The 24,301-nt window shown below is 33.5% G+C and overlaps 1 protein-coding gene across 3 annotated transcripts; it reads right to left on the reverse strand.

Moving 5' to 3' along the window:
* Positions 1 to 3,930: 3,930 nt before the first annotated feature.
* LOC141565849 (damage-control phosphatase ARMT1-like) lies at positions 3,931 to 23,815 on the reverse strand. 3 transcript variants are annotated; one of them, XM_074309540.1, is made up of 5 exons: positions 23,673 to 23,815; positions 18,289 to 18,394; positions 14,563 to 14,807; positions 10,394 to 10,559; positions 3,931 to 7,941 (listed from the first exon to the last, which is right to left on the reverse strand). In XM_074309540.1, the coding sequence occupies exons 1-5, from the start codon at positions 23,762 to 23,764 to the stop codon at positions 7,174 to 7,176; spliced, it is 1,377 nt and encodes a 458-aa protein (XP_074165641.1). In that variant the 5' UTR covers positions 23,765 to 23,815; the 3' UTR covers positions 3,931 to 7,173. The 3 variants fall into 3 exon arrangements, with proteins under 3 accessions (XP_074165641.1, XP_074165643.1, XP_074165642.1); XM_074309542.1 differs by lacking the exon at positions 18,289 to 18,394 and having other exon boundaries at positions 23,673 to 23,807; XM_074309541.1 differs by lacking the exons at positions 18,289 to 18,394; positions 23,673 to 23,815 and adding an exon at positions 17,748 to 18,264.
* Between the last annotated feature and the right edge of the window lie 486 nt (positions 23,816 to 24,301).

Consider the following 24,301-nt stretch of genomic DNA (forward strand, 5'->3'; position numbering starts at 1 on the left):
AATGGATGTCCATCAGTTGGAGAATGGTTGGGTAAATTATGGTATATGAAGGTTATGGAATATTATTGTTCTGTAAGAAATGACCAGCAGGAGGAATACAGAGAGGCTTGGAGAGACTTACATCAACTGTTGCTGAGTGAAATGAGCAGAACCAGAAGATCACTGTACGCTTCAACAACAACACTGTATGAGGATGTATTCTGATGGAAGTGGAAATCTTCAACATAAAGAAGAGCCAACTCACTTCCAGTTGATCAATGATGGACAGAGGTAGCTACACCCAGAGAAGAAACACTGGGAAATGAATGTAAATTGTTAGCACTACTGTCTATCTACCCAGGTTACATGTACCTTCGGAATCTAATGCTTATTGTGCAACAAGAAAATGGTATTTACACACATGTATTGTATCTAGGTTATATTGTAACACAAGTAAAATGTATGGGATTGCCTGTCATCGGGGGGAGGGAGTAGAGGGAGGGGGGGGATAATTTGGAAAAATGAATACAAGGGATAATATTATAAAAATATATAATAAAAAATTATTTTAAAAAAAGTGATTTAGAGCATTTTTTCATATGACTAGATAATTTCTTTATCTGAAATTTATCTGTTCACATCCTTTCACAGTTATCAATTAGGGAATAGCTTGTATTCTTATAAATTTGAGTCAATTCTCTCTATAATTTTTAAAATTAGGTCTTTATCAGAAACACTAGATGTAAAAATTCTTTCCCAGAAGAAAATACATTTTTGGACAATATTTGGAAAATGATTATGAGTATAAAGTTAGTTTTTTTTAAAAGTAAGGGAATAGGCGTAATATGTAAGATCAAAACAAAGGCTACTGAAATCAGTATTTCCAAAGGTATTTTATCTGGCACAAATAAGTGATTCAAAACTCTAGGAAAAAACTGAAATTCAACTAACCTCATTTATTTAGTACTGTTTCTTCAATGTAAGCTAGTTAACACCACTGCCATTGTATCTATTCTTCTCATGTTCTCTTCTTTTTATCTTTAAAAGAGAACATGGTTTTGTAGATAGAATGGTGAACTTGGGACCAGAAAGACTTGGTATCAAATCCAGCCTCAGGCGCTTATTATCTAGGTAATCTTATACAAGTTGTTTGCCATGTCTAGGTCTTGCTTTCCTCAACCTGTAAAATGAGGGGGCTGAATTTGATGACGAATAAGGTCTCTTCTATCCCTAAATCTATGATCTATGAGCTATTCCACCTTCTTTCTGCACAGAGAATTGTTTCAACCCATTTAACAAAAATGTATGATACCAAATCTGTCAATAGAAATCAAGAAACCCATTGTGAATGTACATCAAGAGGGTTATTGATTTTTAGGAAAATTGATTTTTAATTGCATGAGTAAACAAAGTCAAACCTTCTAGCTAGTCTCTCTGCCCTTTAACTAGCCCAATCCTCAGACAGCATCTATAGGTTTTAAAGAGTTTTGTATTTAAGACAGATTTTATCTTAGATGTAATAAAGAACACTTGAAGATTAGGGGGAATGAAATTGTCAGATGCACACTTTAAGAAAATCACTTTGGTGGGTTGGTGAAAAAGGGGTTACAGTAGAAAGGCCAATTTCAAAGCTATTGAAAACAACTATGTGAGAACTGATAAGGTCTAGAAGGGTAATTGTGTGAGAGCAGAGGGTGTGTGTGAAGGATTCTGGGGAGGCAGAAACAACCCGATGTGATTGCATCCGACTGGATGCATGGGATGAGCAAAAGTGAAGAATTGAAAAAGATATCAAGACTATTATTCAAAATCTTTCCAGCTCAGCAAAATCTGCCAGCATTTACAATCTGTGGGTCTAGACAGAAAAAAAAAAAAAAGGATTGGGGACTTCTGCTTAAGGTAGTGATGTGAGAGGTTGTTAAGGAGCCCCAGTCCTCCACTAAATATCTAAAGAAACAAGACATGACCAAGACCAAAGAGAAACAGTCAGAAACTTCTCCAGCTAATCTTAAATTTCAAAGGAAGATTGCTGGAAGGCTGAGAGACCTTGGAGAACAAAGGCAGTAGGGGAAGCAAAAGGTGGCATGAGCTCCAGCCACTTGCTGGAAGCCTGCAGGTACCCAAAGCAGAGATTTGTCAGGAACCCTGACCCCACCTGGACTCATAGCCTCTCTGATCTCAAAGGGCCTGAGACATAGGTGAGGATGTAAAAGATGCAGCTTTTAAGGGGGAATGTACCACAGGAGATAAAAATTAAGTAGAGCTCTGAGAATTGTGGCCTGAAGTCAGTGCTATCTTGGCCGTGGCCTGACAGAGTACATCAGGGGAGAGTCAGTGTGCAAGAAGTCCCTGCCATCACAAATCTGGTTATCATCCTTTGAGACTGCTGTCCTCCAAGCCTGAAGAGGACTGAAATGATATCACTATGTTAGTGTCAAAGTACCTTTTATTCACCTCTGGCTAATGAGACCAATAGGATCTCGAAAGGCTTTATCACAAGTCGAGCACAAATAGTCTGCATGAATGTTTGAAGTGGAGATGTCTCTAAATCTGTATGTCACGCTTCTTTTGAACTGCTGCTTTACTCAGAGAGTACAGTATCTTTTTTGAAAGAGGCACCCCAAGCTGGGAAATCTCATGCCAGTGTCTCCCTTGTCTCATAACTGTAAACAAAATTCTTCAGAAAGATTTTGAGAATGTCCTTTTCTCATTTCTTCCGTATGAGCACTTGCCTGTTATGAATTCTCTGTAAAATAGTCTTTAAGACAAACATACTTTTGGCATTCAAACAATGGGCACAGTCCATCAGAGTTGCACTCTCTGCAGTAGGATTTGAATGTGTGGCAGTTCGGCTCAAGAAAGGATCTCTGCATTCAGTACCTTATCTTGTTAAGTGATCTTCAGAATCTTACTAAGACAATTCAAATGGAAGCAATTCAATTTCCCAGCATGGCGCTGGCATACTATACAAGTTTCATAGACTTACGACAACAAGGTCACCACAATGGCTCTGTAGATTGTCAGTGTGGTAAGCAATCTAATACCTCTTCTCTCCCACACTTCCTTCAAGTCTTTGCCACACAAGAGAAGCCAAATCACATTCAAAACCTGTTTCAGTTGAATGATGGATTAAGAAACCAGATTGCAGAGGGTTTACAACAGAGAGGAAGTAGAGTCACTGAACATAGGTAGGATTTTCAAGTTTAACCACAAATGTGAGGAGGTAGAGGAAGCTTTTTAAGAAAAGGAAAGAAACATACATCCTTGAAAACAATAAAGAAGGTGCCAGGAAATAGAGATTGATGACTAATGTGACTGATAAGAGAGGGAAATCTGCTGAAGAAGTCAGGAAGGGAGAGGGATTTGCATTGGCAAGAAATGCCAGCTTCTTACCTAAGACAGGAGTGAAAATAAAGGGGAAAAAATGTCTGAGTAGTGTGAAATGAAGGTTGTAAGAGGAATATTCTCAACTTTTTCAGTGAAGTTGAGGTCAAGTCCACTTCAGACTTATCAAATTGGAAAGGATGATAAAAAATATAAATGACAATTCTTGGAGAGGATATGGAAAGCTAGTCATACTAATGTACAATTTTGGAAGAACTATGAATTAACTATTCCAAAAGATAATTTGGAAAAGTACCCCAAAATTTACTAAACATATGTATTATCCATTGACCCATCAACCCCATCACTAATCACATAACCCAAAGAGATCAAAGACAGAAATGATCCAGCTATACAAAAAACAGTATTTTGTTGTAATAAAGACAAAGGAGAGAAAAATCTCATGGATTGGGAAATGGTTACAATGAAATATACCATAAAAATGATAGGGATATTCAGAAAAAAACATAAGATTTGCATGGACCAATACAAAGTGAAGTGAGCAGAATTAGAACCATATAAATTACAATACCATAAAGGAAAACATCTTTTTTTTTCTTAATACAATTTTATTTTTTTAAATTATTTTTTAAATAGTATTTTATTTTTCCAATACATACAAGGATAGTTTTCAACACTGACCTTTTTTTTTGGTAATAAAGTTTTTCATTTTCAAAACATATTGACAAAAAAAAAAACAAAACAAAACACACCCTTCTTCCATAGCCTTGTGGTTCAGATTTTCTCTTCCTTCTCCCCACTCCCTTCCCTAGATGGCAAGCAATTCAATGTTAAACATATTAAAATGTTAAATTCAATATGTATAAACATTTATACAATTCGCTCGCTACACAAGAGAAATCAGACCAAAAAAAGAAAGTAAATGAGTAAGAAAACAAAATGGAAGCGAACAGCAAAAAAAAGTTGTTGTAATCCACATTCACTTCTTACATTTCGCTCTCTGGGTATAGATGACTCTCTTCATCACAAGATCAATCATCTCAGTGTTGGAAAGTCACATTCATCAGAATTGAGGAAAACAACTTTAAAGGACAAGAACTCTGCTTAGTAAAATTATTAGTTGTAACTTCAGAGCACTAATGAAGTATATTTACCACTTCTTGGAAGAGAAGTGATGAACTAAAGGTAGGGTCCCCCACCCCAGTCCAATCCCAAGAGGTGTGATCAGTTAGATTTTGGGAAAAAGAGCCCATCACCACCTTCCCAACAATTGTGGCTCTTGTCTTTTAACAGTCGCACTAATCTTGTCTCACCCCATTCCCCTACCCTGTTCTTTTTCTCTGCTGTGCAAATGCCCAACGTTCCTAATTCTAGATGGGTGTCAGATCCTGCAGGGTGGTTATATTCTAACTAATCACACCTGGCTCCATCAGACACCTCCTTGGGATGTGTTCTGCTTTTGCAGACACGACAGATATTAATAAGAGACCTGTCCTCTTTTTATTTTCATGGTAAAGTGACTCATAAAAGATGATCATCCATTACGAATTGTGAATTGGGTCACAAACATTATATTATTCCTTTTCCCACCAGTCACCATTTCTTCCTGTCCCCCAAATCTCTTCATTGCTGCTGAAATCACCACCATCCAGCAATCAGGTTTTCATAACCTGTCATCTTTGACTTCATACTTTCCCTCCACATTCACATATCCAATCAGGTGCCACATGTCACATCTGCCACTCTCCACTCACATGGCCACCACTCCAGGTTAGCTCATAACTTCTCATCTAGCCTACTCAAGTCTGTTACTCTTCTCCATTCTAATATTCTCCCCACACAGCTACCAGTGAATTTCCTAAAATATAATCCCTATTCAATAAATTTATCACTACTATATAAGATCAAAATTTTTTCATCTTTATCTCATTTTTAAATGTACACAATTATTGTAGTAGTACATGTATAATTTTTAAGCGAATGTGGACGTGTAAAGAATATACTTCCCAAAATTTTATTTCAATGGCCTAGAAACATAAAACAAAATATCTATTTTCATACCTGGCCAAGATATGTACTTGTTTTGTTTCATCACATTTGTTATGAGATGCCTTTTTTGAGGGACAAAAGAGTGTGATAGACAGAATATGGGGAATTGGTGATACTGATGTTGTCAATAAAACATACAAAGCAGCAAGAAATTCCAAAAAGAATACAATCAGTGTTGATACAACCCCAAACCCTATTAACAGATCACAAATTCACATACAATCCTTTTGGGGGCTTTTTTTAATGTAAAAATTCACATGTCAAATTTTTAAAACTTTAAAAAAAAAGTTACATGCTACATAATTTAGGAACAAGAAATTGTTCAATTTTTTTCAAATGTAAATTTTATACAACTTAACCCTTATTTAAAAATTAAGAAACTTCAAAAACTTTAAATTTGTGAAGTACAAAATAACTTCATAGTTTCAAGTTCACAAATGAGTGTTGTACTTATTTAACAGAAATGCTAATACCTGTTTTGTTTATTCTCTATCAAAAAAGTATATCTACATAAGAGCTTGCACTATGCTTGAGCATACAAATGCTTTTATCTTGCTATGTTGTGAATAATCTCATATTTACTTTTATAGTTCAACTTTCTACATGCAGAATAACATCTTTAAAAATCATACAGAAATATAGGCTATTATTTTACATATACTTTGTCATTACCAACCTTTTTTTCACCTAAGTAGGAAGAAAGGAAACTAAAACAAATCCATATGTAAACTTCTTCTTTTAAGGCCTGCTTTTATGTTATTGATGTATTGACTGGTCTTTTGTCTATTTTTAACTCAGAGGGAAAACAAAACCAAATGGAATATTAATTTATTTTATTAGCAAAAACCCAGAAAATAAATGCAATTATATTTTTTTTCCAAATCAAGATGGCAAAGTAATTATAGTTTCTAAACAACTCAGGTTCAAAGCCGATCCACAGTGGAAAGATACCTTCCAAATTAAAATTATGAGGAGAAATGCTTTCTTTAGTTAGTCTACTGTAACCTAAATTCTTTCAAGCAGGTAGTACATAAAATTTCAGAAAAGTAATTTGTTCATTTCTAAAGAAAATTTGATCAAAATATCTTTCTCTTTTTATGGACATAATACATAAGTATGAAAAAGATATCATATTCTTCAATAATACATATTACTTGCAATCTGGCTTTTTTTGTTCTTTGTAATTTAATAAACCATTCAAAAAAGAAAATGTATTTATAGGAATGCATTTATTTAACTACTATCATTAAGAAATTCAAATACAAAAGGCAATTCCTCTGAATTATTAACAACATAAAATTAATTTTTTACTTCCCTCTGGTTCAAACATCACAGTTTTGAGAAATTCGTCCAAAATGTAAATATATTAGAATTTATGCCACATAAGGTTTGGGTTGCAGCAGTACAAAATTAAGTTAGAATAATGTTAATACTTCCCAAAATATTATGTTATATAACTTACTATACCTTTAAATGACAAGTTAAACAGAAACATAAGTATAATTAATTATAAATACATTTTTTACATTTATCTCAGTAACTTCTTTGATCCATTTGAAATGATGGCATGATAAGACACAAAACTTCAATAAATAATAATGATATATATATATATATATATATAAAAGATTCCCAGCTCAGTACAATATAAGGACAATTGAAACTGAAAGAGTAAGCTTTAAAAAGGGGACTCAAAACCCTCAAAATAATTAAATTTTCAAAATTACTTTTAAGAGAGGAAATGTACATGCTAAAACTTCTCCTTTTTTTTTAGAAGTTTTTAGAAGTCCCTAAGCCAAATTAAAGTGCCCCATCAAATTGAAAAATACCGTACTTTCCAGTGGTCATCCACTGAGGATCAGTATCTGTAATCTCTTCCCCTTGCCCAGGTGCCAAACCAACCTGAATTTCAGTTTTTAGTGTTCTTATGCTGCAGAGAGGAGCAGGGTGGAAGCCATTCAAAGCCTGATGAAATGGAACAGTAAACTTCCACTTTCTGTCTCCTACTAATTTCCTATAGTTTAAATCACCTTTGAAAAGAATTAAATTTGACTTCTCTAGTTCAGCATATAAGTCAGTAGCAACCTGAGACATAGTACAATATTCATGAGGCAGAGTCCAAAACATGTGATCTTGGTAAATCCACGAATGTTTAAGATAACATTCCCAATTAATCCCACACTCAGACATGCACTTGGTATTAGCAGCTTTTAACTGTTCAATCAACCAATATATGTCATTTTTATTAGTATCTGAAACAAACCAGGGAATACTTTTTCCATGAAGATGGATCTCAGTAGCCAGCTTAGATGCTAACAGGAAATCTGCCATTACCAAATCTGTAACAAGTTCAAACCCTGCATTATCCATGATAAAATCCACTCTAGTAACAGAAAATGTCTCCTGACGCATTTTCTTTCTACTTATAAGTAGTGACCAAAGGAAGTCCAAATTATTCACTAAAATGAAAGGTTTCAGATCTTCCAAAACAGCTAGTGGACTAGATGTCTGAGGGATGCTCTGATCAGGTGAAAGTGCCAGATCACACTTATTTCCCCATAACACTATCTGAAAGAAAGTACAAAATAATCATTGTTCTTTACATATAAACACTTGAAATACTTTAAAGGTTACATTTCTAATAGCAAAAGTAAAGTAAAATTTCAATTTAAAACTATTTCCCTTTACAATTTAAAGGCGATATTAAATAAGCTTCACATGAAAAATTATTTTTGCTTACTCCTTAACCCCTAAACACATTTTCTTTTTTTTTTCCTTTTTAATTATTATTATTTTTTTTTTCTGAGGCAATTGGGGTTAGGTGACTTCCCCATGGTCACAGCTTAGAAAATGTTATGTGTCTGAGGCCAAATTTGAACTCAGGTCCTCCTGACTCAGGGCTGGTGCTCTACCCACTATAATAATTAGGTGGCCCTGAACCTATTTTCTATCCAAATGGACCAGAATATATCTCCCAGAAGTTCTCAGAAGAATAATATTAATAATATTTAAGAATGTTTTACATGAGAAAAGGAAAAAGATGATAAGCAAAGAAATATTTTTTAAAAGTATTGTTTCACTGAATCAAGGAAGTGTCCATAGATATTTAAATTTAATGGAATTTTTCACTTTTGAACCAATTTTTTTGAAACAGAAAAAATAAATAATTCAAAAGTGAAAAAAGCCATGTAACAAAAGTGAAGGATAAAAGAGATGCATGGATAAAATACACTACAAGAGAAGGGCTAAAAGCCTCTTCTATAGAGAATTTATGGGAAGGTATGAATGACATGTGATAACAATATTAGCTAAGTTATAATCTGCACTGCAAAAAACTACCCATACTGATGAAACCACAGATTTACTGAAGAAACTGTATCTGCATACATATATTCATGCACATTAATATGAGAAAATAAAAATGGAAAATGATCCAGGATAAATGTAAAATGTATTCTACCAAGACTGATATAGATATACACACACACACACACATATATATATATATAAAATTTTCATCCCCAATTACATGTTACAATTTTTAAACATTCTTTTAAGTTTTGAAGTCCAAATTCTATCTATCCCTTCCTTCCTTTCCCCTCTCTTTCCCTGCCCTGAGATAGTAAGCAATAAAACATGAGTTATACATACACAATCATGTAAAGTATTTCCCTACTAGTCACTTTGTACAAGAAGACATGAATAATAATTAAAAAAAAAAATCTAAGGAAAAAATAGCATGCTTCAGTCTGTATTCAAACAATATAAGAGTTTTTTCTTTTGAGATAATATGCTTCATCATTAGTCCCTTGGGACTGTCTTAGATCATTGTATTGCTAAGAATTGCCAAATCATTCTTCCATCAAACAATATTACTGTTATTGTGCACATATCTTGGTTCTGTTCACTTCACTTTGCATCAGTTCACGTAAGTCTTTCCAGGTTTTTCTGAAATATCTTACTTGTCATTTCTTACAGCACATTAATATTCCATTATAATCATATACCACAGATTGTTTAGACATTTCTCAACTGATGCGTATTCCTTCAATTTCCAATTCTTAGCTTTGACAAAAAGAGCTACTACTATAAATATTTTTGAACAAATAGGTCTTTTCACTTTTTTTGATGCAAGACTGATATTATGTCAACTAATATCTATAAAATGCATTTAATATTATATAGTGCCTCAAATTATTTCCTATTATCATTTTGAACTATTATTTTAACCTCTTATTTTACTTTTCACATGTTAATGTTTTCTTTCAAACTAAACTAAGTTTGAAGACTGAGATAAGACCAACAGTTCTATGTATCTTCTTAGACAGTTTATTTCAATGGCTTGGACAAGGAAGATAATAAATTTTGACTTGAAAAAAGTTCTCTGCTTCAAATTCACTTCTTTTATATTTTTCCTGCTGATTTTTTTGGTTCCTCCTTCAAATATTTTGTATTTTGTATTTTTTTGGCTCCTTGACCCCTGAACTCATTTTCTATCCAAATAGACCAGAGCACACTTCCAAGAAGTTCTCAGAAGAATATTAATAATATTTAAGAATGTTTTAAGTGAGAAAAGGGAAAAGAGGATGATAAGCAAAGAAATATAAAAAAGATATTGTTTCACTGAATCAAATAAGTATCTAATGAGTTGGCTGATTGCTCAAGCTTTATATATAGATATATATTTTTGTTGTTGTTGTTGTTGTTTTTGCTGAGACAATTGGGGTTAAGTGACTTTCCCAGGGTCACACAGCTAAGAAGTGCTGAGTGTCTGAGGCCACATTTGTACTCAGGTCCTCCTTACTTCAGGGCTGGTACTCTATCTACTGTGCCATCTAGATGCCCCACATTATTATATTTTTCAAAAAATCTCCTGCAAGTATGTAAGATTGGCCTTAAATGATTTGGCAGATTCAAAGAATATGTAAAAAGAAAACAAATTAATTTTTTGTAAATTTATTTTATTTACACACAAAGATTAACAGAGAAAAGAAAGAAGAGAAAACACTTTAATATTTACCTGAAAGAGTTTAAAAAACTCATCTTTCAGTTGCTTTTCATCTAGATTTTCAATCCTTTCTTTTAAGTCTTGTAGGTAGCTGCATAAAGTCTTAATAGCTTCCTGTGATTCAAAGAAATTCCGTTCTTTTGATTCTTTAAATACATCAAAGTAACTTATTGGTGAACTAATTATAGGACAAAAAAAAAAAAAAGGAAGTGTAAAAATAATCATGATGCTATATTTTAGTTAATATTATCTTAGCAATTAGTCAGATCTCAAATTGGCAAAGAACAAAGCTTCTTAAAAATTGAAACATTCTAAAAACTTAACTCTGACAAATCATAGCCCTTTTCCAATATATAATATTTTAAAATATTGACTGATTTGACATTTCCTATTTGCCATGTTCTTCTGATGGAAATTTCAAGTCAAGAAATACAAGGGAATTAGAAAAAGCTACCATCTTAAAAATAATAATATACAACATTTTAATATTTTCCTATTTATTCTCACAACAACCCTATGAACTAGGTGTAATTATTATCACCATTTTACAATTAAGGAAACCAAAGCAGAAAGACGTGCCCAGAAAGCACGAAGTCTTCCAACAGGATTCACATTCAAGTCTTCCTGAGTCCAAATGCAGCTCGATTTATTTCGTCAGCAGCTGCCTTGACTTCATTTACAGTAAAGTTCTGATTACATATGTGCAAGTTATCTTTGAAAAATTTTAAATTCCCACCTCATTCTCCCTTCTCCTTACCCCAATATTTGACATCAATTATTTTCCTGTGATTTCTCGTTTTGTTGTTTAGCCAGTATGTAATAAAAGAATATGGAAAAATAAAAATAAGAATATGGGGAAATAAAAATACTAAAGAAAAAAAACCAGAAAGCTAGATCTGAAGAAAAAGCATGACAACATATTTCAAAGTACAAAAAACTGGGAGATTATCTTCTATTCTAGATTATCCAAATCTACTTCTTACCCCCATCTTATATTCAGGTTAAAAAAATTCAAAGTTTATAGTGTGAATTGTGACAAGAAAATAAGGTGATAGATTTTTTTAAAACACACCTACCAAAGTTTGTACATCAAAATGAGTATTTTCTCCTTCAAAGAAATCAAATTAGGAGAAAATATACTTATTCCAATGATATTATCATTGCTCAAAATATTTTTGCACTTCCTTTTTTGATTCTTTCTTGAGAGTCTATGACAGTCTTTTGAATGTTTTCAATGGTGACAAATTTTCATCTTTTGAAAGCAGATTTAATTTCTGGAAACAGTCAAAGTCTTTTGGAGCCAAGTCTGGTAAATAAGGTGGGTTGGATTGAACTAGGTAATACCATCTTGATTCAAAAATTAGGTACAACCATAAAATAGTGAGACTTTTCCTATATGGCTCATAACCTGATTCTGAAGGCAATTCCAAAAGAGGAATTTCAGTGTTTTTTGTGATGACAGTATGATTGGAATAATTTTATTAACTCCCAGTTTAATTTTGAAGAAAAACCATCTTTACATGTCTAACTTCTACTCTATTTGTTTAAAAATCAGCCTCCTTAGTTTATAGTCATATTTCATATTAAGAACAAGCTTGAGTTTGTTATTTTATTAATTTTTGTATAAAAATAATGAATCTTTATAATGCCTATTTAAGTCAAAAGAACTTCACTGAACAGTGTCTGAAAGGGCAATTCTTACACTAAATGTCACAAATGACTAAGACATGTTCAATTCTTACTTCTGACTTAAGTAACTATTATATAATTAATGTTGGACTATTGGGGCTTACAGAAACTCTTAAAAGACAGAGGTTTTATCCCCTGAATAATCTTGGGTCAAAATATAAACAAACGTATTCTAAAACCCCTGACCTCCTACATATATCTTCACTAGCTATTCTGTCTCCAAAGACAGAGTTCCTTTGGAACTTAATACCTGTATCCTAACAGGAAAGGGTATCTAGTATCAAAGGCAATGTTATAATTTTTTATACTATGGTTCATAAAAAGCTTTGTGTTAGTAATAGAAATTTAAAACAACTAATGTAAATTAATATTCAATCTCCCTGATAACTGTCCTTGTGGCTCTTTCCTACAAAACATCTTAATCTGAACCCAATTTTGAGAATTATCTTATGTCATATTGCCATAATACAATATTTGTATAATATTCAAACACTATGCTGAAATACAAAGATAGGTCCTTTAGTTTCTTCCTTCAAAAAGGTCTAAATCAATGACAAAAATTCCTTTTAAAATGTTTTTACATGTTTTTTAAGCATTGTAGACAATCATGTCAATTATAAAAACATGGATCTAACTATAGAAAGGTTTGATGAATAACATTATAAGCTTAAGAACAAATGAAGTATAGCCAACAAAATTCAATAATGGCAGAGAAAGGAGAGATTCCATTTGACATCTACATTCTTTGGAATCCACGAATAAAAGCATTTCAACAATAGAAAGAAATTCAAACGTCAAAAATGGGATTTAGGATTAAATGGGGGGAGGGAATTTCTATAGGAAATGAAGTATCACTGAAATCAACATGGTGGTACACCAAGCTTATTAAAACTGTGGGTTGTGACCCTATGAGATCACACAACTGAATGTGGGGGTTATGAACTTATGATTTATTATCAGTAAATGTTTGATTTGTATACCTATTTTATACACTATATACCTGAGGTTATATAAAAAATTCTCAAGCAAAAGGAGAAAGTTTAAGAAGCCCTGATATAGTGGATAGTTTTGGGTTAGGAATCAGAAAGACCTGAGTTTAAATCTTTCCTCAGTTTCTTCATCTGTAAAAATGAATTACCTCAGAGTTTGTTATGAAAAGCAAATTAGATATATTATGGACCCACTCTGTGCAAAGTACTATGCTTGGCAGTGGGGGAGAAACAACATAATTTAATTCCCAGCTTTCAAGTATCTTGTATTCTAGTAGAGGGATAATCTATCAACATTGCTAATATAAACAATTTGACATAAGTACAACAGTTATGAAACAACATGTAAAGTTAATTAAGTAATCAAAGGTTAAAGGAATCAAAACCAAAATTCTCTTTACCATATGGGAAGTAAGCAATACTGACAAAAGGGGACATTCTAAATCATAGCAATAAGCTGAGCCAAAGGCACAGCTATCAGTTCAGCAAGGTGTCCAGTGTGACTAGAGTGGTATGTTGTAGGAAAGAATGTAAGGGATAAGCAAAAGAATGTTATTCAGAAGGCAACAGCTGTCACTAAAGACATGTGACCAAAAGAGTGATTAGCCAGAATCTTCACATATTTTCTGGGAAAGCATACAGATGGATTATAAGAATAAAGACAATGAAAGCAGGAAAAGAGTGTGAACCAGGATTCTGAGAATGTGAAAAAGGAACAAATGTGGAAAATGTCATGACTTTTGGTATTTTGGAGAGAGAACTGGCCAGATTTTAGAAAGAAAAATGAAAATAACATTTTCATAACATAACAGTGGTATACTGGTCTGTTATTTACTTTTATGAAACAAATGCTAAAATGTTACCTAGTTTTTACCATTAGAAAATTTACTATTGCTTTTTATTTTTTAAAGGTCAGATTGTTAATATATGTGAAGTCTTTAAAAAAGATTTGCCAAAAAGTTATGAATTTAGATTTTATAAGAAAATAAAGCTTTATTATAAAATATTCAATTATAAAAAGAATTTTAAAATGGAATGTCAGACACTTTCTCAAAGAAGTACATGCAATTCAGTGAAATCCAGCACAAGTATAACATTTGTAACATAATTTTTAAAAAACGTGAATGTGAAAACTTACTGAAACTCACTTATATTCCCACTAATACAATCTAGACATCTAGCTTTTACAACTCTAAGAAGTTAGTTTCAAAAAGCAAAAGAAATAAGGTTTGGTACTAGACTTGTGTTTTCACAGTTATGATGAGGAAATTCTTCTACCAGTTTAGGTCAGTACTTTCTCTGCAACTTGTAAGCCTTAGAGAGATTTACCGAAAATACTGAAAAATTAAATTGCCCAAGATCATAAAAACAATATGTATTAAAAAGCAGGATTTGAACCCAGGAGTTTCTGCCTTTAAGGTTAGCTTTCTACTATGCTACTCTACTTTTTGACAAAAAAAATTTAAATACATTAGGTATCAGTCTGACAAAATATTAACTTACCTTAGCACTAATGCTTCATGAATTCTGCGATACATATAACATTCTACATACAACCAAGGAGACTGAAACCAGCTTATTTTTTTATTATTTTCATTTAAAAGAGTATGGTGATATTCCAGATATTTATTCCATATATCAGCATCAAGACAGTTATCAGTCAAAGGCAGAAATGGCTTATCAGTTTGTAGTTCATTTCGTAATTTAGAAAGAAGAGAGATAGCTTTCTTTTCTGCTTCAGTGCCTACCTGGAAAAGAAAATAAAAAATATCTTTCACAAATTGTATTCATCATAAATAGTATTTTAAGGCACCTGAAATTCAAGGGAAAAAAAATTGCTTTTAAAGTCTTGGATATTACAGCTGCCAAAAGCTGTTTAGAATGAATCATATTCCAATTTAGAATTCCAAAATTCCAAATCACTTCCAATAAATACAAGTCTCATATACATATACTCCAAAAAACCCAATACACAATGGTAGTAACCAATTGTAAATTGTATTTGGGATGAAATCCAGCCTTCCCGCTCTACCTCCTAATAGTGATGTATGTGACAAATAAGATAATGATAAAAGGAAATAAATCACTAGAAGACTAACAGAAAGATTGTACAAATAAGCAGAAAAGAGAAGGAAATCCAATGAATATTGTAATAAAAGAAATCACTGAAGAAAAAAAAAACTACATTATGAGCAACTATATCCCTAGAAGCAAGAATGAAATTCCAGAGAGATTTAGAATCACAGTAATAATTTACACCCACACATATAAAATATCTTAAAAGTGTTCCGAGCACTTCACATAAATTATCTCATTTGTCTTCAAAACAACTTGAAGTAGGAAATACCGGTATTATCCACAAACTACAGATGAGGAAAACATAGTCATTAAGACACTTGTCTTGGAGAAGATTTAAATCCAGGTACTCCTGATACCAAGATCAGCATTGTTCACTATGCCATGTTGTCTCTAAGGGATATAAAGAAAGATCTGGTAGGTCTTTTCAAGAATGTGAAAATAAAAACTGACAAAATTAAAAGAACAATGGAAGATGTCTAAGAAGTAGTTGATTTCCTGAGTAGCAGAGTGGTTCCAATAGAACAACAAAAAAGTGTAGATAAAAAAGTTTTAATGGTAAATGGTAAATTTTAATGATAAAACTGGGGAAAGATCTTTATAAACTTTATAAACTAAAGATTTGGCCAAGTGGAAGCTAATGACTCTATAAGACATTAAGAAACAATAACACAAGTAAAGAAAAAAAAAAAATAGAAGAAAATGTGAAATATCTCATTGTAAACTTTCAAAACATATCCAGGAGAGATAATTAAGAATTACTGTATTATCTAAAAGCCATGATCAAAAAAAAAGGGGCCTAGACATTTTATTTCAAGAAATTATCCCAAAAAAAAAAACAAAAACAAAAACACTACTCTGATATCTCAGAGAACCAGAGGCTAAAATGGAAAGAATCCACTTTTCACCTCCTGAAAGAGATCCCAAGATGAAAATTCTAGAATAATATAGCCAAATTCCAGAGCTCCCAAGTCAAGGAGAAAACAGTGCAACAAAGCCAAAAATGAGTAATTCAGCTATTGTGGAGCCAACAGTCAGGATTAAAAACAAAATTTGGCAGCTTTATAGAGGCTTACTTACACTATGAAAAATCTCAGAAGGCAAAAGGACAAGGATTACAACCAATAATCACTTATTACCAGGAAAACCTGAGTATAATCCTTCAAAGGAAAATTGATATTTAATGAAATAAACCATTCCTGAAGAATTTCAAGCATACCTTAAGACTAAAGCTGAATAGAGAATTTGACTGTCAAATATATGAACTATTGTAAAGTGAGAAAAGCCAAGAGAACACATACACAACAATATTGCATAATGATCAACCAAATGAGGTTAGAAAAGAATCAATTATGACAAAAACAACTAAATAACAGCAATTCTTAGAAGAAATGAACCAAGAGTTTAAAATGTATATAATGAATGAAATGAGAGTATTAGAAGAAAGAACTGGAAAAGGAATTATAACTTTACAGGAAAAGTTCAAAAAGAAAATTAATAGATTAGCGTTAAGGTTACAAAATCTTACCCAAGTAAGAGTGCCTTTGAAAATTATAATGGATTAAACATAAATTAACATCTTCATGAGACAAAATTCTTTTTTAAAAATTAAAAATGTTTAAAAGAAAATATAAGTTATTTCCTAAGAAACAACTCATTTGGAAAATATTAAAGTTAATTTAAGAACCCCTGGATGACCTGAAACATGACCAAAAAAAGAGTCAGGATACTGTATTCCAAGAAATCATAAAAGGAAACCACCCAAAATTATTAGAACAATAAAGCAAAGTAAAAAATGGGGGGAAAAAATCACCAATTACCTCTTGAAAGAAATCTTAAACTGAAAGCTTAAAAGACCAAAAAATAAAAAATAAATACTGTAAGCATCCAGAAACAACTAAGTGTAAGTACCAAGTAAGTGGTCAGGATTATTCATATTGTGGCTTTCTTCCTTTGAAAACTGCTGTACCTAATGTTTTGATCACTTATCACACTTAGGGAAAGAGTAATGACTTTATAGCAAGGGATATGTATGATGGATTGGAGTGAGGGGAGACTTGAGGCAGGAAAACCAATGAGTAGTTTGTTGAAATATTCTAGGTGAGAGATGATTAGACCTGAACTAAGGTGACAGCTATAAGTACAGAGAAAGATGAGATATGAGTTATTGCTTATAGGGAAAATAGCAAATTCTGGAAATTAAGTGAGCATGTGGATAACGGGAGAGAAATTCAGGACAATGCTATGTTAACATGTCTGAGACACCAGAAGAATGGTAGTATGTTCAACAGAAATAATGAAGTTTGGAAGAGGCCGGATTTGTAAGGAGAAGATTAATTCAGTTTTAGATATGTTTAGTTTAAGAGGCCTCTGATGCATTTGGTATGAAACGACAATTAGGGATCTAAAACTAGAGCCTGAGAAGAGATAGAGCTGGATTTTTAAATTTAGGAGTAATCCACATAAGAGATGATAATTAAATTCATGGAAGTTGACAAGGTTACCAAAAATACTAATGAAAAAGAGATGAGAACACAGGGCAGAATCATGGGAAACAGTCATTGTATATTATATTATATTACATATTACAAAAGCAATATATAATAACTCACCACATAAAACATGTAGTTCCTATATGGAAAATATTATGTTCAGAGTTTCAATTTAGGATTTTTAGTGGGTGTATTAGAAGGGCTAGGAAAATGATCTCCTAAGCATCTACTAGCTGGATGATCCTGGAGATGGTTTCTTCATCTGAAAAAGTGGGGTGACGAACTAGAAGGTCCTTCAGGTTCTAACTCAATGATCTTAAGCATATTAAATGAATCATGAAAGCAGTTGGAGCCTGAGAAAAGAGATGCTGGGAAATGAGAGAATATTAAAAAGAAGGAAGAAAGATGTTCCCATCACTCAAAACTCACTCAGGTCAATAGTAAAAGTTATTATCCACTTAAATTATGAGAAAAATGGGTTTTTGTGGCACAATCTTAGAAACTAACCATCACTTATAAAATATTCATAAACAAATCCGTATCATTATATCCAACTGTTATTAAAATAGAAAACTGAAGTCAAAAGACTTAATTAGTAACATTTACCAGGTTCCTATTTAATGACTAATCAAAAGATAATTATTAAACATACAACCCTTACCTCTCCATGCTTCTCAAAGAACTCACTTTTATGTCGATGCAATGCATCGATAGCCTTAGTTAGGATCGGTGGTGTTTGGTCTTTAATTCTAAGATATGGTAAAGATCTAAAAAAGAGAGAGGTGATACATACTAGTATGTTATTTAGTGATAATAAAAAATTAACAGTAATAGATTTGGCATCCCTTCACTTACAAAATACATCTTTTCACAATTACTTTTCACATATTTGCTGACATTAGCATGTCAATGTATGCTATTTTGAGATTCAGTAGTAAAATATAAAACTTATACTGGAATGCTATTCAATTTATTCTAGCAAACATTTATCAACTGTCCCTGCTTTAAGGGTTTAGAATCTAGAAGGATGATCTTTTATCTAATTGTGTAAGTGTACAGGAGAAATCAATTTCCAATGAACTGCTTGGTACTTCCACTTCTTTAGGGGTAACATGTATACTCCCCAAACTTAATCCTTATCACTTAGAGATACTGACCTAAAAACAAATTCATTCTTATGTATTGGTCCCCACTATTTCACTCCTATTCAACTAATCCAAATGCCCTACCCTCAAAAAACAACACTTCCCTATTTTTCTCTGCTTTTCCTTTAGGCCCTTTGTTGGCTCACCCATTCCATTATGAAAGTTTTCTTTATGCTTACTTACTCTCTTCCTTTTACATTCATTTCCTAGCATCCACTGAAACTTGATGTTCTTCTCTAATACTAGTTGCTTCAGCTTCTTTTTCTCCATCCCTAATTTCAATTACTCCTCCCTGAAAAATTTCTAAACCTTTATTCATTGACCATCACTCATGATATTCTACAATGCCAATAATCTATGAAATTCTCTTCAGTAGAAATTTATTCCAGCTATACTATCCTCTCTAATCTGCCATTCATTTACCCACCTTGGAGATCCTCTTCCCTTTCAATAAAACTCTGGCACTTGATTTACAGTCCTTTATGTTGTTCCTTTATCAATTTTTCCCCAAGAACTCATTTAAACAATTCAGGATTGCTTTAATTGTCTACATCTCATTATTTTTTCATGCTGTTCTTTACTAATTTTAAACTTGGGTCTGATAAGTCAAAAACCTGACTGTACAGAAACCTTACTCAGGAATAATTCCCACATCGATTACTCTTTCTGTTAATACATATAATCTAGTCCATTCTTTATAGTGTTATTTGCTGACCACCATTTCCAGCCCTACCACTTCTTTTCTCAGTTATATATAAATGGTACAGTGAAGAGAACACAAGGGCTAAGGTCAGGAGGATTTGAGTTGAAATGTGGCCTCCCAACATTTACTAGCTATGTGATCTTGGGCAAGTCACTTAATCACAAATGCCTCATCAAAAAAATAGAAAATAAACAAAGTTACAATACTGAGGCATGAGTCAACTAATTACAAATATTTGACCTTTTCTATTCCTTTTTCCTGAACCATATATTCCCATATATTTCTCCCCAAATTTAACTTTCTTCCCTCTGCATTAATTTAATTCATTTGTATATGTTATTTCAATCAATCAACAAGCATTTACTAAAGATAGAACAATGTGAAATGAGTTACTATCCTCAAAGGGATTACATGACAATAAATAAGAAATAAGAGAGGACAATCAAGCAAGACTTCATTAAGAAGGTTGATGCTTCAGCCAATTCTTGAAGGAAACCTGTTTTCTAAGATCAAGATATATTGGACCCATGTGGAAAAAGCCAATGCAAAGACATAAAAGGAACATTAAAAAGGCCAGTTTATTTAAACATGGGACATAGAGTTATACATGGCTGTAAAAGTTAGGTTGGGGCTAAGTTGTGATGGATGTTAAGTATCAAATAGAAGTTTATATTTGAGCTTAAGAAGAGTGTAAATGCTTTTTTCTGCTGATAAAATTTAAGTTATGGGCAGAGATTGTTTCATTTTTGTCTTTGTAAACATGATGCATCTCCAATTTTGATATATAGTAGGCCATTAATAAATTGATTGTTGACTGAAATAAATTTTCAATAAAAAGTAACTGATAGAAGAACAAAGGGGAAAAAACTGAAAAATTAAAAAAAAAAATAAAAAATAATCTGGGGCAGCAAGTAGGGGCAATAAATCACTTTTTCCTCAACTAAAATATCAAGTCTAATACTATTTGAATTGACTCTTTTTAAAAATTTGTCTATGTATTTTTATATATAATTATTTTTAAAAATTAATGTGTCCTCAAACAGTACTGGGTTAAGGAAAATTCTGATTCTTTAATGATTTGAATGCCTCATAAGCCTATATATATAGTAAAAACTACATACAAGACACAGTGAGGTATAGCAAAAAAAAAAAAAAAAAAAAAAAAAAAAAAAGTTGAAATATAGTCAAAAAACTTGGGTTCAAATGTAGGATCTGATAGTTATTAGCTTGTGACTATAACTGCCCCCCCAGTCTATATAAAAAGGAAATAATTACATACACTACCTTACAGGATTTTGTTCAAGAAAAGGCTTTGCCAACCTCTTAAAGAGCTATAAATGTGGATCATTATTCTTAAATATTAAGAAACTTTCATTAGTTCTATTATTTAGATTAAATCATAGATCTTTTTGTTTTTTGAGAGGATGGAATAATTTCAAGTGTTAAGACATCAGTCTCTGATGAAATTTTTGATAGTAGAATAGAGTTTTATTGAGATTTGACCGTGATTATTGCTTACTATAACAGTATAGTTTCTCTAAAGAAGTCAAATTTCTAGGGAAAAAATCCTTTCTTCAAGAACATTTATTTGTGCCTGACTCTTGGGGCCATGTTGGAGAACAGGAAATAGTAAAGTACAATGAAGAGAACACTAGATGTGGACTTTGAAGACCCAGCACTTAACTTTGACGTCTTGTCACTTATGAAACTGGAGAAAGAAAACAAGACATGAACTATCTGTAAGACTGTGGTCATGTCATCAAACCTCTCTATGCCTCATTTTTTCCATCTGTAAAATAAGTCTCTATTTCAAACAAATATTGATAATGGCTTCCCTGACAAGATGCTGAGAGCTCCCCCTCTACCTCTAAACTACAACAATATTTCATAATTTCATGGATTACTATTTTGTTTCTTATCTAGGAAAAAATATTAGCAATGAAAACTAAAGTGAAAATTTCATGTGGAAAAATTACTATGTAAGTAACTGCTGTTTCAAAAATAAATTTCAGATAATTTTGGCCATTAAATTTAAATAAATATCCATTGAATTATCTTTACCATTTCACAGTTCTGAAAAAAAAAATTTTAAGATAGGCATTATGAATATAATAAATACATATGATTGATGTAAATTTTTTCAAGCTTTGTTAAGTTTTTATTTTTTAATTTTTTTATTTTATTTTATTTTTATAAAGCTTTTTATTTTCAAAACATACGTATGGATAATTTGGCAACACTGACCCTTGCATAGTCTTGCGTTTCAGATTTTCTCTTCTTTCCCCCATCCCTCCCCTAGATGGCAAGCAATTCAATATATGTTAAACATGCTAAAATATATGCTAAATCCAATGTGTATAAACATATTTATACAATTCTCTTGCTGCACAAGAGAAATCACGATCTAACTTTTCAAGAGAAAATAGAATCCAAGCATATATTTTAAATATTTTGCAAAGTTTAAGACATTTATATAAACATTCACCATTATTAGTTGTACAGATACATATAATTGTGTACCCACAAGATGAACCATAAATTATTTAACCTCATTTTCAAATTGGGGTCCAAAAAAGATTTTCAATCAATATTCACTAAGCGCAAACTATGCTGTGCTGGGGATAGAAGAGCCAAAAGGCCCATCCTTGTCCTCAAACTCACAATCTAAGGAGGAAGAAAACAAGCAAACATGTATACACAAGATATATAGACATAATTAAAAGAGAGATGGCTCACTAGAACTAAGAGGAGCTGAGAAGTTTCTTGTAGAAGATGAGATCTTACTAGGGAAAACTAGGCAGAATGAGGGGGGAGAGCAAAGGACAATCAGAGAAAAGGGAATAATATCTGGGAGACAGACTGAAAACTAAGGAGGTAAGAGGTTATAAGGGTTTTCCTGGCCACTCCCACAGGCATTCGGACCCACTGGAGTTTCTGAGTGCGGGCCGCTTGGGGAGGACATGGTGGATCTGTAATTGAAGAAAATCACTTTTGGAAAATGGGCTGGGCCGGGAAGAGACCCATCAGCAGTCTATAGCAATAATGCAAGCTTGGGTTGGTTAGGTAGTTACTTGTCTTAGGTCACACAGCTCTATAGGGAATAGGGGTAGAACTAGAACTCCGATCTCCTTAATTTCTCTCTAATTTTCTTCCCCCTACATAGCACTTTTATTTTAGAAATTTTGATTAAGGGGAATAACTTTAGAAAAAAATAGTCTCCCTATAAAAATAGAAGAGTAACAAAACGCCATAAGAAGTCTATGAGGAAGAGAGGGAGAAAAATAAAATTTTACCCAAAAGGCACTTCAATTTAAAGTCCAGAAAGGTTGTCATTTGCCCAAAGTCATAAAAGAAGTGACAGTAGTGTGCTGGAGTCAAATTTTGTAAAATTTTTGGAGTACAGATCAGTATTTGGATGACTGTTTTGTTTCTTATCTAGGATTAAAGAAAAAAATATTAGCAACGAAAACTAAAGTGAAAAAACCTGTCCTGGGTCCTTTTTCCTTTCGTTGGACTGGTTGTTAAACATTTATCGGCACACGCCTTGGGTGGCAGACATGGGACGGGATCGTGGGTCTCCAGGACCAGCTCAGTGTATTTACAGCTGTGAAAAGTCCACCTAGAGGGAGTCCCTTCTGATAAGCAGCCTCCTAAAAAGGATAAAATAGAGTTCTCAAGCAATCTGCACTGGAACATAACAGCAGATTGAGTGGGCGGTGAGATTAGGCTGAGAAACAATGTAAGAGAAAATGACATCTTTTTTTTACAAGAGCTTTTAAAAAAAGGTTCCCTAATTCACGCTTAATTGGTAATTTCCATTTAATCATTTTATGGCGGTAAAAAAAATTATTTGAAAATTGAGGAGAGGGGAAGGGAAAGGCAACGCTGAACAATAGTAGATTCTAGTCAGGCTTACAAGCATCTTCCGCGGGAAGAGACAGCTCCGGGTCTCACTCCCCGGAGACTGAGCAGCTGACTCAAGATCCCTCACGCCGCGGACCCTCCCCCTTCCCTTCCCTTCCCTTTCCCAAAGGAGCGAGGCCTCGGCACCTCGGGAAAGCCCGAAGCCGCTTCTCCGGCTCTCTGCACACTTCCGCGCACACGGCCCTGCTTCGGGCCCAAGGCCCCTCCCCTATTTGGTGTGGTGGAGCGACAGGGGATGGGGGGCTTAAAAAGAGAGAGGAAAGCTGAACAAACCCTTCCTCTTTGGGTGTCATCCGAGGAGGAAGCACGTCCATCACAATTGCTAGAGGACCGGCCTCAGCTCCTTCCTCTTCTTCCATAGCCATAGGAAGTCATGTAAACACTAGGGAGGATGGAAGGGATGATAGGAAATACGTCACCACCACCGTGCGATCAAACCCCGCCGCCTCCCCGCCTACGTAGATAGAGCACGCTTTGTTTTGAATAAAGAAACTTTATTCAGCCTCGCTTTGTGTGAAACTCAGACGCCTGCAAGGCGCTGGCTCCGAGGGCAGAGGGAGTGAGGGGTGAGGGGAAAAGTTGGCGCGGGAGCAGAACTGAGAAGAGGGAGTGAGCGTGAGCTGTTATAAAATTGGCGGGGCTCACCCGAGAGGTGGGATGGGCGGGGTCTGTGGGAATGAGGTTTAGGAAATTGCAGGGGAGCCCTAGCTTTTCCTAGGAGGGAAGTTTCTAGCGGTCTTCCCTCGATCAGTATAGGTCTGTAACATCCGAGCCCCGGGCGGCCCCGCCCTTCTTCTGGGGGGAGGAGCCTTCTCCCGGACCGCCTCCTCTCCCCGCCTCCTGGGTCACTTAGACTTCCTTCTCTGCTGACCTCGGAGATTCAGTAAAGGAGTGAGTGCTTC

Source organism: Sminthopsis crassicaudata, chromosome 4 (genome assembly GCF_048593235.1).
Source record: "Sminthopsis crassicaudata isolate SCR6 chromosome 4, ASM4859323v1, whole genome shotgun sequence".
Lineage (NCBI taxonomy): Eukaryota > Metazoa > Chordata > Mammalia > Dasyuromorphia > Dasyuridae > Sminthopsis > Sminthopsis crassicaudata.

Excerpts from the sequence above, each read along its gene's own strand:
- LOC141565849 (XM_074309540.1), bottom strand. The coding sequence starts at position 23,764 with ATGGCTATGGAAGAAGAGGAAGGAGCTGAGGCCGGTCCTCTAGCAATT. Across the intron at positions 14,808-18,288 it reads TCTTTGAGAAGCATGGAGAG|GTAGGCACTGAAGCAGAAAA; the intron begins GTAAGGGTTGTA and ends TTTCTTTTCCAG. Across the intron at positions 7,942-10,393 it reads AGTTTTTTAAACTCTTTCAG|ATAGTGTTATGGGGAAATAA; the intron begins GTAAATATTAAA and ends ACTTTCTTTCAG.